The following is a 12350-nucleotide window of genomic DNA, read 5'->3' on the forward strand; positions in this document are numbered from 1 at the left end:
ACGACTGCAGCGCAGTAACACAGTAACGCAGCCCTTGAATTTGAGCCCACGTTTGGGTATTTTCAAAGGATTCACACAGGGGGAAAAACAGAAACTCCGGGCTCCCGCTGCAGGGTAGCTCATTCCCACTAACGGCGCACACACCTGCGCCTTCTTTGCGCCTCTGCTCATGGTCAGGCCGTAGCCGGACGAGCGCAGGACGTTGCTGCCGCGCTGCGTCCTTGTGAAGCGGTGGCCCTGGAGGCGGACGGTGTTCTACCTAGGAAAGAGCGGGCAGCGCACGCGGTGCTTTGCCCGGAGAGCAGCTGGTAAGCGGTGCCGCTGCCCCACAGGTACCTCGCACAGCTTCCGCCCCCCCGGGCGCTGCACTGACCTCCAAACATGGAACCAACTAGGTTTATCACCACCCTGCCCAGCAGCAGAGACGGAGGAGCAGATCCAGCCATTCCTTTTGAACTCTGAAGATCCACAACTAACTTAACCGCGTAGCACAACAGCCCTCGAACACTTTAGTATGCATTCACTGTTATTTCAAACAGAAAACTGAGGCAGTGCTGAAAGAACTAGTGAAAGACGAACTAGCAAAAAAGACAAATTCGAGTTCTATATTATAATAAACTTTTATTTACATAAGGCATCAAAATTGCCCTTTTAAAGAAAAGGGTCATTTTCCCTTTACCAATACTTTGGTGAAAAAAATGTCACATTTAATAAACTAATGTTCACTGGTACACTTGTTCTGAACAAGTAGGTACAATCCAAAGTACAAGATTAAAAACAAATATTTAAGCATACTACTTCATTATCACTCTGTAGAACAAAGAATTAAGGCTTGCTTGCATCACAATGATGATCCGTCATGCATCATTTATTCCCACAAAAAAATAAAATTAAAAATTCCAATTGGACCAGGGATAGCTGAAGAGAAAGTTTATAATCCCCAACCTATAGGTATAATCCCCATACTGTAGGTATAATCCCCATACTGAAGTCTACATCAAAAATACAATTTGGCATTTCAGAAATTGAGAAGTAGGGAAAAGAGGAAGGCAGGAAATGTCCCTTGCTTCAGAGCCTTTTGGACATTTCCAAATTCCCAGTGTCCATTTGCAGAATTACTTCATTTTTGAAAAGGAAAACAAGGACTTCCAAGGATTGATCTGAAACAGTTCATGAAAGATGAAAGTTACAGTTCCATTGATCATGAATATGAAATATGTAGGGGAAACTATATCTGAAAAAACAAATTCCACATCACAGATCCACTCTGATATCCCCAAGTGGAATATATACATTGAGCTAAGCCTGTTCAACAGATCTGATTTATAAAAATGGTAAACCTGTATTATTTTTCGGCCTGATTTAATAATTCCTGAGTTTTAGATCACTGCCATGCCTTAGCAGATAAAACTCTGAATAATGTAGTGAAAAAGCTTTGCAAATCAGTTTCCACATTAGTGTACATTCTTGTCAGGTTTCAGTCATCAATAAAAGTTAGTCTTCCAGGTCCTTCATTTCTCATCCATCTCCGATATCTTTTCCATCGTGGATCCATGGCCATCTTCTTTTTTAACTCCTCCTCTTGTTCTTGTTTGTACACCTGACAAGCAGACAAGATTTTCAAATAAGGCTGAAGAAACATTTCAAGTGAACCAACCTGAACGCAGGTGTAAGAGTTGATGGTTCCACTATTTCCAACTTATTGATTTTAAGGAACACTGAATTGCATGACTGTCAGAGCTGGACTAACAAGCAGTGTAAGACTGCCTTCAGCCAAAATGCTGGGACACTTTAAACATTTCTGCTGACAGTAGAACTCATTATTTGAAGACTGTACTGTAAGCACTGACAATTTTTCACTAAAGGTTTATGGTACAGGTTTATAAGTATCAGTATCTTCTGAACTCTTCCTGTAAGGGAATTAAGATTATGCCATGCAAGAAAAACTTTTTTTTTTTTTTTTAATATTAGAGACAGCTTTACCTAATCACCAGTTTTCAAATAGGCGTATGTATTGTAAGAATTATTAGGAAAATAGCAGAAGAAAAACAGAAACCAGTGTTTTATTATAGAATGCTATGCTGTGTCTGTGTACCAAGTTTTTGGTCTTTCCCATCCCAAAAAAGGGTACTGTAAAGCTGAACAGTATGTAGACAGAAAACCGCAATGATCAGAACTACAAGGAAGCTTAGAAACAAATGCATATACACAAAAACAAAAAAGCTTTTCAGCATAGAAAAGACATGAATAAATATAGGATAAATAAGGATACGGTACTGCTCAGGAGAAGCACAGCTAGTGTAAGAAAATAGAATGAACAGAATTCTCCTCCTTTAACACAAAAACTGGACAGTGAATGGATTTTTGAATACTCCAAGTTTTAATGGGTTCACAAAGCAATCACATATGTTTACTAAAGCAAATTCACTAAGACTGTCTATTTCCTAGAAAGACACCATTTCATGTTTAGGAGTACCCAAAGCTGCAGACTGTACTGGATAAGTACTGCTGTGTAGGTGCCAGATCTCTTCCCTGGTCCGTACAGCTTTTTTATATTCAGTGTTCAAAACAACACTAGAAACAGTGTACATCCTAACACTATCCTAATTTCTTCTCGCAACAGAAAATCCATTTTGTTTTAATCTTTTTCAAATGACATCTGCTTTGCCTGGTAACATCACTAAACCTTTGGACTTTTATCTTGTCTTCCAGAAAGCCCACTGTAACTCATGCTTATTTATCTGTTGGCTGATCCCTCACCTACGTTATCCATGTGACTTCTTTCCCTTCAGGTTTCTGAAAGAATCCACCTCACCTCTCCCTGTTTTTCCCCTCTCATCTTTCCTGCTCTTCAACAGCAGAAAAACAGCTCTGCTGCCACCACTGCAGATGCACAGCAGCAAAGTCTCCTCCTTCCCTCAAGGCATCCAATTTCCTATTCACAGCTTCTTTTCCAGAAGCCGCCCATCCATACAGCCTAGAGAGGAGCTTCACTGCTCTCAGGAACAATAAAAGCACTTTGTCAATTTACCAACCCCAGGCATCCCAGATCACTCTCAAATGCAAATTTCATAGTGTGGATAATATTCTTTTAATGTCTCACAGGAAACTTAAAAAAAAGCCCTTACAGCTTGGCTACCAAGTGGGTACCTTCCACAAAGTGGCAGTTGTGTCTTATCATATTCTACATATATAAAATCTTTGCTTGAATAAACACAAAGCACAGCAAGAACAACGCCTGAATCACTCACTAAAAGCAAAGCGCAAATAGCAAGTTGGGAAAGAATGGTTGAGGAGACGGAAACTGGAGTTTCAGATGATCTGGGTAAATTTCAATGAGAATTATTACTGCTTGGAGGATCTACGTTCTGCACCTTAGCATACTCTTCATCATACCCCAATGTCACAAGAGATTCTTTTATAAGATTCAATTTTGAATCAACAGATATCCTGGAAATTAAGTATGGATGATCTCTGACCAAGCAAATCCTCCCTGCAGCCACTTTGAGAAGACTAGATAACTAACATCACTTCTTACCACAGCTACTCACCTCATAGTTCTCTCGTATCCACAGCTGCCGCTCAAGGAAGGTCTCTTTTTGATGATCTTCTAGGCTGTCAAACTGAGACTGTGACATTTTCATGTATCTCCGTATGATATAGAGCTTCTCTTCCTTACCATATTCCTGCCCTTTAATAGTGAAACAATAAATCCACCAACAGTACCAAACTAGGTATTTGCACAAATAAAAAGGAGCAAGAAGGATTTGAAACAGAAGGATATCATATATCTTGGGCTTCTGGTAACCGCCTTTTATATCTATTTTATTTTTGATAATGTCTTTGATGATTTCTTCCTCTTCTTCACGGATTTCTTCCTTAGATCGCCTGTTTTTGCCTTTCTCTTTAGTCCTGTTGAGTAAACCTTGTTGCCTGGCAATCTCAGTAGCTTGTATGCGATATTTTGGCACTGTCGCTAGGTAGTTGATAGCTTCATTATAACTACTCCACCAGCTGAAGAACTGTAGTATAAGAACAGCAAAAATAAAACATTTTGTACATACGCATACTTTATTCCTATCAGAAGTTTAGGCAGAAAAGCAAAAACAAACAAGACATGCTCTGTTATATACCTTTAGCCACTGATCGTATTATTAGAAGAGTAAGAAAAGAAGGTAGTAGTTAGCACTTCTGCAGTATCACACAAACTAGTTAGAGTTATTTCTCCTAACTTGGTAAGGTTACCTAAGGTAAGTAGGAAATAGCCATATAGAGCAAATAGCAATGGATAGTGATTAAAGTAAGGAAGAGGTGAAAGATGCTGTTCAACCATTTCCTAACGAACAAAAACAGTTTATCTCCTATTACTCTAAATAAGGCTTATACTAGACTATGCCAGACACTCCCTAAGTCCCTTTAGATTTATTTATAAATTAGCCAGGTGATAAAAGCTCTCACACTTTGATCCAGAAGTGGCAAGATTTGTTTTCGTATTCGTATTTTTTACTTCCCAATAACCTATGTTTACTTACCAAAAATGCCTCTGTACCACAGAATAATACATTTGTTTCTACAGCTCTTAAATATGATCTTTTGTTTTGTATAAGGAAACTGTTAAATACTATGTTTAATGGGTACTAAAGAAAATATCTATATAGTTTCTTCCACCTAATAATTGTCAGTAAGATCACCAGTGTTATCAGAATACAAATTGCTTTCTCGAGCTTGTAAATATCGTCTTCAGAATGAACTTCATTGAACCAAATTCAGTCATTCTCCCTGTGGTTTTTAAAATAAACTACAATGCAAGATAAACATTTTAAAAAACCACAATCCCAACATTCAGCTGTATGATCACCATCTAGCTGTGAATGTAGTATCAAATTAGTCTTTGTTTTTTTATTTTTTAAAAAGTCATGCAGTTAAAAAAACTAAATCACGCTAATTTGGGACTTTAGTCTTGATTATGCTGAGGCACAGGCTGTTCACAACCTGTCACTCAGAACTAAACCATTTCTTCAGGAGTGCAGGAGTTTTCTGTTTGAAACACTCTAGCACCAAAGAAACTGGTTACACAGCCTGTGCCTTTGTCCAAAGTCAGGCAAGATCTTCTTGGTACATCCTGACTTCAGGTTTGTTATGGATACCACAGAAAAGTTTACCACAGCAGACAGAGAACAGTCCTACTGTTTACAACCCGGCAGGTTATGAGATTGGTGCATACTTCTCTTCAGCTCAGAACCTCACCGAGCAGCACAACATATGGGGAAGAGTTTTACCTGAAACACGGAGATGGCACACACTGTAACCAGGATCACTATTCTGACATCCACTTTTGGTGCCAGCCTTCTGCTGTAGTAGTGATAATAGTGCCTGTAATATTCCTCAGGATGATCCAGCATATAATCATAATCTTTACGTGTTTCTTCATCCTGCAAAGACAGAGATGAAAAAAAAACACACAATGATTCAGATTCATATTTTCACTGAGTCACATCCATGTTTTACACCTCATTAATAACCAAGCTGTTATGAAGTCTGCAACAGCTTGATTTAAACAATTACATCAAAAGCATGCAATAATACAGTTTTCAAGTCCCTTATCAACGTGATCTTAGTTGACACGCTCTGAGCAGAGGATTGGAGTAGAGACCTACAGAGCTGCCTTCCAATCCAAATTATTCTAAGATTCTGTGACATACAGAGGAAATTCTTTGGACCTTCCCTTGTTTTCTGGCACCCTACATTAACTAACTCCAACACTCATCCACCCAAAAAAAAATGACAGATGACTTAACTACATATGTGTACACTGCATAAAGATATTTAATAATGAAATAAAGCAGGAAACTGAAATTCAAAATAAGCACTTTTAGCATCAGAATTGGAATTCCAAATGGATTCTCTTAGAAAAAAAAAATCAGATGAACACTATTGAAATCCTGTTTTTTCAAATCTTTTAGAATTGGAATCCAGAGCTTACAGGGCTCTGGAATCTGCCCAATGGAAGGCTATTTCAAAACTTCATTGTTCTCCTTTTCTTGACGTTCTTTTTTTAATTAAGAAATGAGAAATGCAGTTTTATCAGCCATGATTATATCCTGTTTCTAGTCCAAAAGAAGGTTGTTTTTTCTTCTCTTCAGCCTTAACACACTTGAAGGTTTGTTTCTTCCACTCCTTAGCTGTGCCTTTGCCAAGCCACATGTATTTTGCCATGATAAGCTTTCTTTACAGATCCCTTAATCCACTTAATTCACTTACTATTTAAAGGTAAATCTCTGAAAAACTCTGGTCAATTTATTTTAAATACATATTTTTTAAAGCATCTTCTCCCAAACTCTTGAATTGGCTACTGAAAAATGTTCTTTTTTCCTCTACCTACCTCACTGCTTGTAAAGGACAAGCTGGCTAAGCTCACATAAAGAAAGGAAAAAAATATTTGGTACAATCTGTTGCAAATGCACAAATGTTAATACAAAAGATCTGATTTTTGCCCCCTACACAGGGACAAGAAGCCAGTGAGATTCTCACAGTGTGAATTAAACAAGTCAGGGAGAATCCTGATTTTTAGACTGAGTCTGTTGAAGTACATGTCAAATCTAGATGGAGCAGATGAGAAGCTGCCACAGAAGAGGTAGAGGAAATCATACACCTCTCAACATTTTCCCAAACACCAGTTTTCTTGTGGCAACATACTGGCTCCCAACTTTGCTACCCACTATTACATGTAAATGCTTGCAAATTTAAGAGGTACAGTTTAAAATCTGATAAAAAAGGGGGGGGGGATACAAATAGACTCCAGTATAGTACACCAAGAGCAGCAGTATTTTACTATTTGCAGACCATTTTCCTATTTCTGAGCTATTTGCCAGGTCGAGCCCTCTGGCCCAGGTGCACTGCTTCAACGCCCTTTGGAAAGGGAGCAGGAGCACGTGAGGGCGGCAGGAGCGCATGCGAGTAAGAGACAGGCAGCAAGGAGAGCCCGCGAGGGCTTGCGGGGCTCTCAGCGGTGCCACCGGAGGAAGCAGGAGACGGCGAGGGGCTCCCCACCCGGAGACACTCCTTATTTCCTGTTGCTTCCCTTGGCACCTTCCTGTCCCTGTTCCCTGTGGGCAGCAACCAAGGGGCAGCGCCCGCTCGGGCGCTCCGCCGGGCCGCCCTGGGGGAGAGAGCCGCACACGGCGCAGGCCTAGGGCGGCCGCCGGGCGGGCCGGCCTCGCTCCCCGCGCTGTCTCTTACCGGCCGGGGCGGCGCTCCCGCTCTCTCACCTTGAGCGTCTCGTAGGCGGTGGCGATGAGCAGGAACTTCTCGTGCGCCGCCTCCGGAGGGTCGCCGCCGCCGCCCGCCGCCGCCTCGCCGCGGTAGCGGTCCGGGTGGTACTGGCGGGCGAGCTGCCGGTAGGCGCGGGCGATCTCGGCCTTGCTCGCCTCGCGGCTCACACCCAGCACGTCGTAGCACACGCGCCGCCCGCAGTACAGGCCCTCCGTCAGAGCCCGCGCCGGCCGCGGCAGCAGCGACAGGCACAACCACAGCACCCACCGGCCGCCATCGCCGCGGCCACCCCGCAGCAGCGCCGCCATCTCCCCGCGGCGCGACAACGGCGGCGGCGCCAAGAGGGAGGACGTGGCCCGGCCGGCGGGAAGGGCGCGCGGGCGGGACCCGCGGCAGTGGCGGCTACGGGGCGGAGCGGCCGTTACGGGGCGGGGCCTGGGGGGGGTGGTCGTTACGGGGCGGGGCCGCCGTTACGGGGCGGGGCCCGGGGGCAGGGGCCGTTACGGGGCGGGACCTCGGGGGAGGGGCCGTTACGGGGCGGGGCCCTGAGGGACGTGGGGGTGCGTGCGTTGGAGGTGGGGGGAAGCCGTGTGGCCGTTTCCATTTGTGTGAGGATTTGTGTGGGGATGATGGACCCCATCCTACCTTCCGCAAAGGGTTCCCCGCTCTGGGCAAGCGTTCGTTTTCGTATCAGCAGAGGTGCTCCTCCCTGGCCCTATATTGGAGACGTTTGTAAAAATCACCGCAGGGTGTTGCTGAGTAGCGCTGGTGAGAGGTTAGATGTGGTATAACAGAGTTCTCATATGAGATGCCGAGTGACTCGGCACACCATTGACTGCTCCGATTAAAATGACATTCGTTGTTTTTACAGTGTTTGAGATATGCACTTCTACCCCACAGAGAGAAAACTCAGTCTGTACTAAACACCCTTTCAGAGGGCTTGATGGAGGTATAGAAGCAAAAAGCAAGTGGAAGTACTCTGATACACTTGAATACATCCGATGAGCATCCTCCAGCAAACACACACTCATGGATGTGTGTCTACAGCGTGAAGCAGCTTCTGCACAGTCTTGAATGCAAAGCTAGTCCTAGCACACATTAATAAATAATTGCACACAATCAGGAGGACAATGTCCAGGAGGACATGTGGAAAGGTCACCCGAGCACTTTTACGTGTTAAAACTGATTTACCATTTCAGTTTTACTAATTACAGTTATAAACTCGATATCATATCTCAAAATGCATTTACCTCCACTGTATGTTGGATTCTTGGCCACTGATGTGGATTATAAATCATTTAGCTATCACTAATGATCAGAAGATCAATAGCGAATGCACTTTAGATCACTAGAGAAAATAGTGGGGTTTTGGTTGTTGTTGTTATTGTGTCTGTTGTCACCTTCTCATTCTTCTTCTCTCTTCTTCTTATTCTTTAGTTTTCCCTTGTTCTTTCTTCCAAAGATGAATCTTTTGAAATATACCCTGAACACACACTTAATTGCAGCCCAGTCTTGTTCAGGTTCCACTATCCTTTTTCTGTTGGATCAGTGTGATGTCAGCCTGTAAAGCAATACTTTATGGAGTCTATCTTTTTGTTAAGAAGGGTGAGACAATGTGCTGGGAACCCTTCTTAAGCTGCTGTCCTGTGATATAGGAACCAGATGCCATCGATGATGAAACACAGGAAAGAGTCCTAACACAAGGATTTGGCATCACAGCTGCTGCGTTAGGGTTGCCTTGTTAGATACTTGTTACGCAAAGATTTGCTTTGAAATGAGGACTGCATCTCTGTTTCAGGATAACTGGCAGAATACTATCACGATACTGGACCTTCTCCAAGAAAACTAGATTTATGCTTGATGCTAGAAATGACCAACCACAAAAATGTTCTTTTTATCAAAAGATTCATGCTGTTCTTCTGGTAGAACTGAGTATGTTTATTATACTTTAGGTCTCCTTGCATTGATAGGTGTTCTTTCCCAACACTAAGCATCATTTCCTTGACAGATGGGGAAATCCAAAATCTACTTTCTTAAATATTTCATCTCCTTTCAGCTTGTTATTGTACTGCTTCTCAGCACTGGAAATTAAGATTTACTTCTTCTGCTCTTGGACTTGGTATCTAAAGCAAATTAATTAATTGGCAGCTTTGTCATTCAGTTTTTCATATTGATAAGAAATCTAGCTTTTTTGTATTCGCTTCTGCAAAAAGGAAGCTGTTCTGGAGTTGTTTTTAGAGTTCACTGACCATAAACCAGAGCTCATGAGCACTGCAGCCATTACTGATAGCATCTGCAGGTGATAGGTCTGCTGGCTGTGCATATTCACAGCAGCCCCCCATGTGTAGGGGGATCATTTACGTTTTATTCCCCAGTGACAGTACAGGCTTACACTAACTCATAGAGAAGAACTTGCAGTTCCTACTACCGGAGGAGATCATGTCAGAAACTAATCGCAGAAAGACCAATTAATAAACAATACAGTTGGCGCCAAAAGATTTACAGTCTATGTGATTCCCAGTCAATTGGGAAACATCTGAGGATCTGAAGTCAGCATTAAAGCAATGCCAAATAGGCAGCATGTGTTCTGCTGTAAATCATACTCCCAAAGTATCTTCTTTTAGAGCCTTGTCAATACATTCTTTAATGTGATTACACTTGGTACTTATCAGCTCCAAAGAAAAATGGTGTGTCTTGGTTACATCCTTTCTCCTTCAGTCTTAGTCGTCATATATCAGCATCCCCAATCTTTAAGCCATTTAAAGTGCTTTAGAATACCAGTTTATTTCTTGGGAGTATATAATACCTCAGCAATAATGCCTTATACTAAAAGAAGTCAGGACGGGGAGGTGTATATTCCTAAACATTTGTTTATCTTAACACATAGCTACCTCAGAAGCAGACAGATGCCTGAGAAGGTACTGGTGGCCATCCCCAGCAGCCAACCTTGATGTCAGCAGCATCTCCGTGGTCTCCAGCTGAAGTTTGCATAGAAAGTCAGGGAGCGGTGGCCGAGGAAGCTGCAGCTGCAGCAGCGGGTGGCAGGCAGTGGGGCTCACTGAGGATAGAGCTGGGCAGGCTGCAGGAAGGACGGCATCTTGCACACACGTTCCATACTATGTAGGTCAAATGATGGCTTTGGCTCCCGCATCCAGGAGGTCGTCAGTTCCTGAGGAGGTCTCGGATTATAGCCAAGCCTCAGTAGTGATTAATTTCATTTCCTGAGTGATCTATAAAAAGAAGGTTTCTGATAAGAAATCTATAGTTTCCCATGCTCCTTTATTGTAAGTGTTGCAAAGTAGCTGAGCTATTGAATGAAGGATGTTTCATTCTCACCTGACCTCCTAGATGCCGCGCCAACCTGCTTGAGGTACCCTGCTGGCATTAGTTCAGTACGGAGGATTGTTCACAACTTTGAATCACACACTACCAGTAGATGCATAGTGGGAGTTTAAGGTTCACATGGCCTCACAATTTTTGCTTCAGTTTGTACCACTGATGCACCATATGAGTTGTTCTTTAAGGAACCTGTTCCAACTTGTTACTAAGTCATTGTTCTGAGGTTGGTAGGGTAAGGAGAAAGTCCACTTCATGCTTGAGAGAGAATTATTTGCATGCATTTGCTCCTAATATTCGCTTTCCCAAACATCTCAATTCCCTATCTGATCATTTTGCTTTGCCCAATTTCATATCCATTAACTAGCGCCAGCCCAAACAGCATAAGAATTGCTCTCTGTGATCTGTGCACCATTTCCTAGAGACAGCACCAGATCAGGAGCTTAGCTAGCTTGGCAGAACCTGACATTTGCTCAGTCACTGTGCGTGTCCTGGCAACGGATATAGCATCAGCTGTTCCTTCCCATTTGCCCTGTGTTTTGCAAGCACTTCCTGCCTGATGGGCGTTCAATTCACAGGCGTCTTCGATAGGAAAGAATCATGAGTCTGTGTGTTCAACGGGTGTTCCGATACACTTTGCAACTTCATAACATCATTAATTACATTCATAACATTCATAACATCTGTAATTAAGCCATCCATGGTTGCATGATGATAGATATTATAAGGTCCCCTTTTGTGCAGTAGCCTTACATACTATCCCAAAGGGTAGTGGCCTGCTAGGATGCATGAGCTTAAGAATAAGTATGGGCACATGCAGTTTCCAAATCCCTCCTTAGGCAAAGGGTTCAGTACCTGCTAGTCCTTCATAAGCTGCTCACAGCACATTTTCCAAGATTGGGTACTTGTGCTGAACAAGCTGCCATGATTTGGAGCCAAAAGGAACAGGGCGTCTCTTGGGCCTGTGAATAATTTATTACCATAGGCCCACCAATACCCCTTTTCTCCACTTATGTATGAGAGGTTGGATTTAGACACACTCACATTTTCCTTTACAAACTCCATATGCTCTTCATGTCGTGAGGCCCATTCTTGAATTTTATTTTTTTGTCAGTATGTAATAGAGTAGTTGGGTTATTATACTTCATCCCAGAATATGCACCCTTGAAAATCCTCAAGTCCTTAGCAATCCCCCCTTATTCTCAGGGATGATAACAGTTGGATTTCTTGTAGCAATTCAGCCCAAGCTCTTTTCCTCCCACTTGTCCCTCTGACTCCAAGAAGATGCCTTCCCAACCGAGTCCTTCCTTCTTTCTTTCCAGTATGTCTTTCCCAAAGATGTGCTGCAGCAGTGTCCATGGCCTGCTTCACGGATTCTGTAGGGTGGCCACTCTTTAGGATGTCACCTGTACACTGTACAACACTGACCTCTTGTGGTAGTTTTCATGTTTCTAGTTCTTCAGCCTCAGAATCATAGTACCACAGAATCATTATGTTTGGAAAAGACCTTCAAGATCCAATGATAAGCCCTTTACCACCCTGCTTTCTAAACCACGTCCCTAAGGACCTCATCCACATGTTTCTTGAACACTGCCAGGCAATGGGACTCCACCACTTCCCTGGGCAGCCTGTTCCAGGGCTTCACTGCTCTCTCTGTGTAGAAATTCTTCCTGACGTTTGACCTGAACCTCCCACAACTTGAGGCCATTTCCTCTTGTCCTATTGGTAGTTATTCTGGAGAA

The 12350-nt window shown here is 42.9% G+C and overlaps 1 protein-coding gene across 1 annotated transcript; it reads right to left on the bottom strand.

Moving 5' to 3' along the window:
- Positions 1-757: 757 nt before the first annotated feature.
- Positions 758-7603, bottom strand: DNAJC25 (DnaJ heat shock protein family (Hsp40) member C25). Its single transcript, XM_088533673.1, has 4 exons — positions 7269-7603; positions 5280-5432; positions 3552-4022; positions 758-1600 (listed from the first exon to the last, which is right to left on the bottom strand). Exons 1-4 carry the CDS (start codon positions 7578-7580, stop codon positions 1478-1480), a joined length of 1059 nt encoding a protein of 352 aa, XP_088389799.1. The 5' UTR covers positions 7581-7603; the 3' UTR covers positions 758-1477.
- Positions 7604-12350: the final 4747 nt, after the last annotated feature.

Source organism: Tinamus guttatus, unplaced genomic scaffold (genome assembly GCF_059628265.1).
Source record: "Tinamus guttatus ecotype Peru unplaced genomic scaffold, ASM5962826v1 Tinamus_guttatus_pri_ptg000513l, whole genome shotgun sequence".
Classification (NCBI taxonomy): Eukaryota; Metazoa; Chordata; class Aves; order Tinamiformes; family Tinamidae; genus Tinamus; species Tinamus guttatus.

What these genes read in the sequence shown, in the direction of transcription:
- DNAJC25 (XM_088533673.1), bottom strand. Translation starts at nt 7,580, where the DNA reads ATGGCGGCGCTGCTGCGGGGTGGCCGCGGCGATGGCGGCCGGTGGGTG. An exon ending in CCGCCTACGAGACGCTCAAG is followed by an intron (nt 5,433 to 7,268) that starts GTGAGAGAGCGG and finishes CTGTCTTTGCAG; the next exon opens with GATGAAGAAACACGTAAAGA. An exon ending in GTGCCATCTCCGTGTTTCAG is followed by an intron (nt 4,023 to 5,279) that starts GTAAAACTCTTC and finishes CTTATACTACAG; the next exon opens with TTCTTCAGCTGGTGGAGTAG.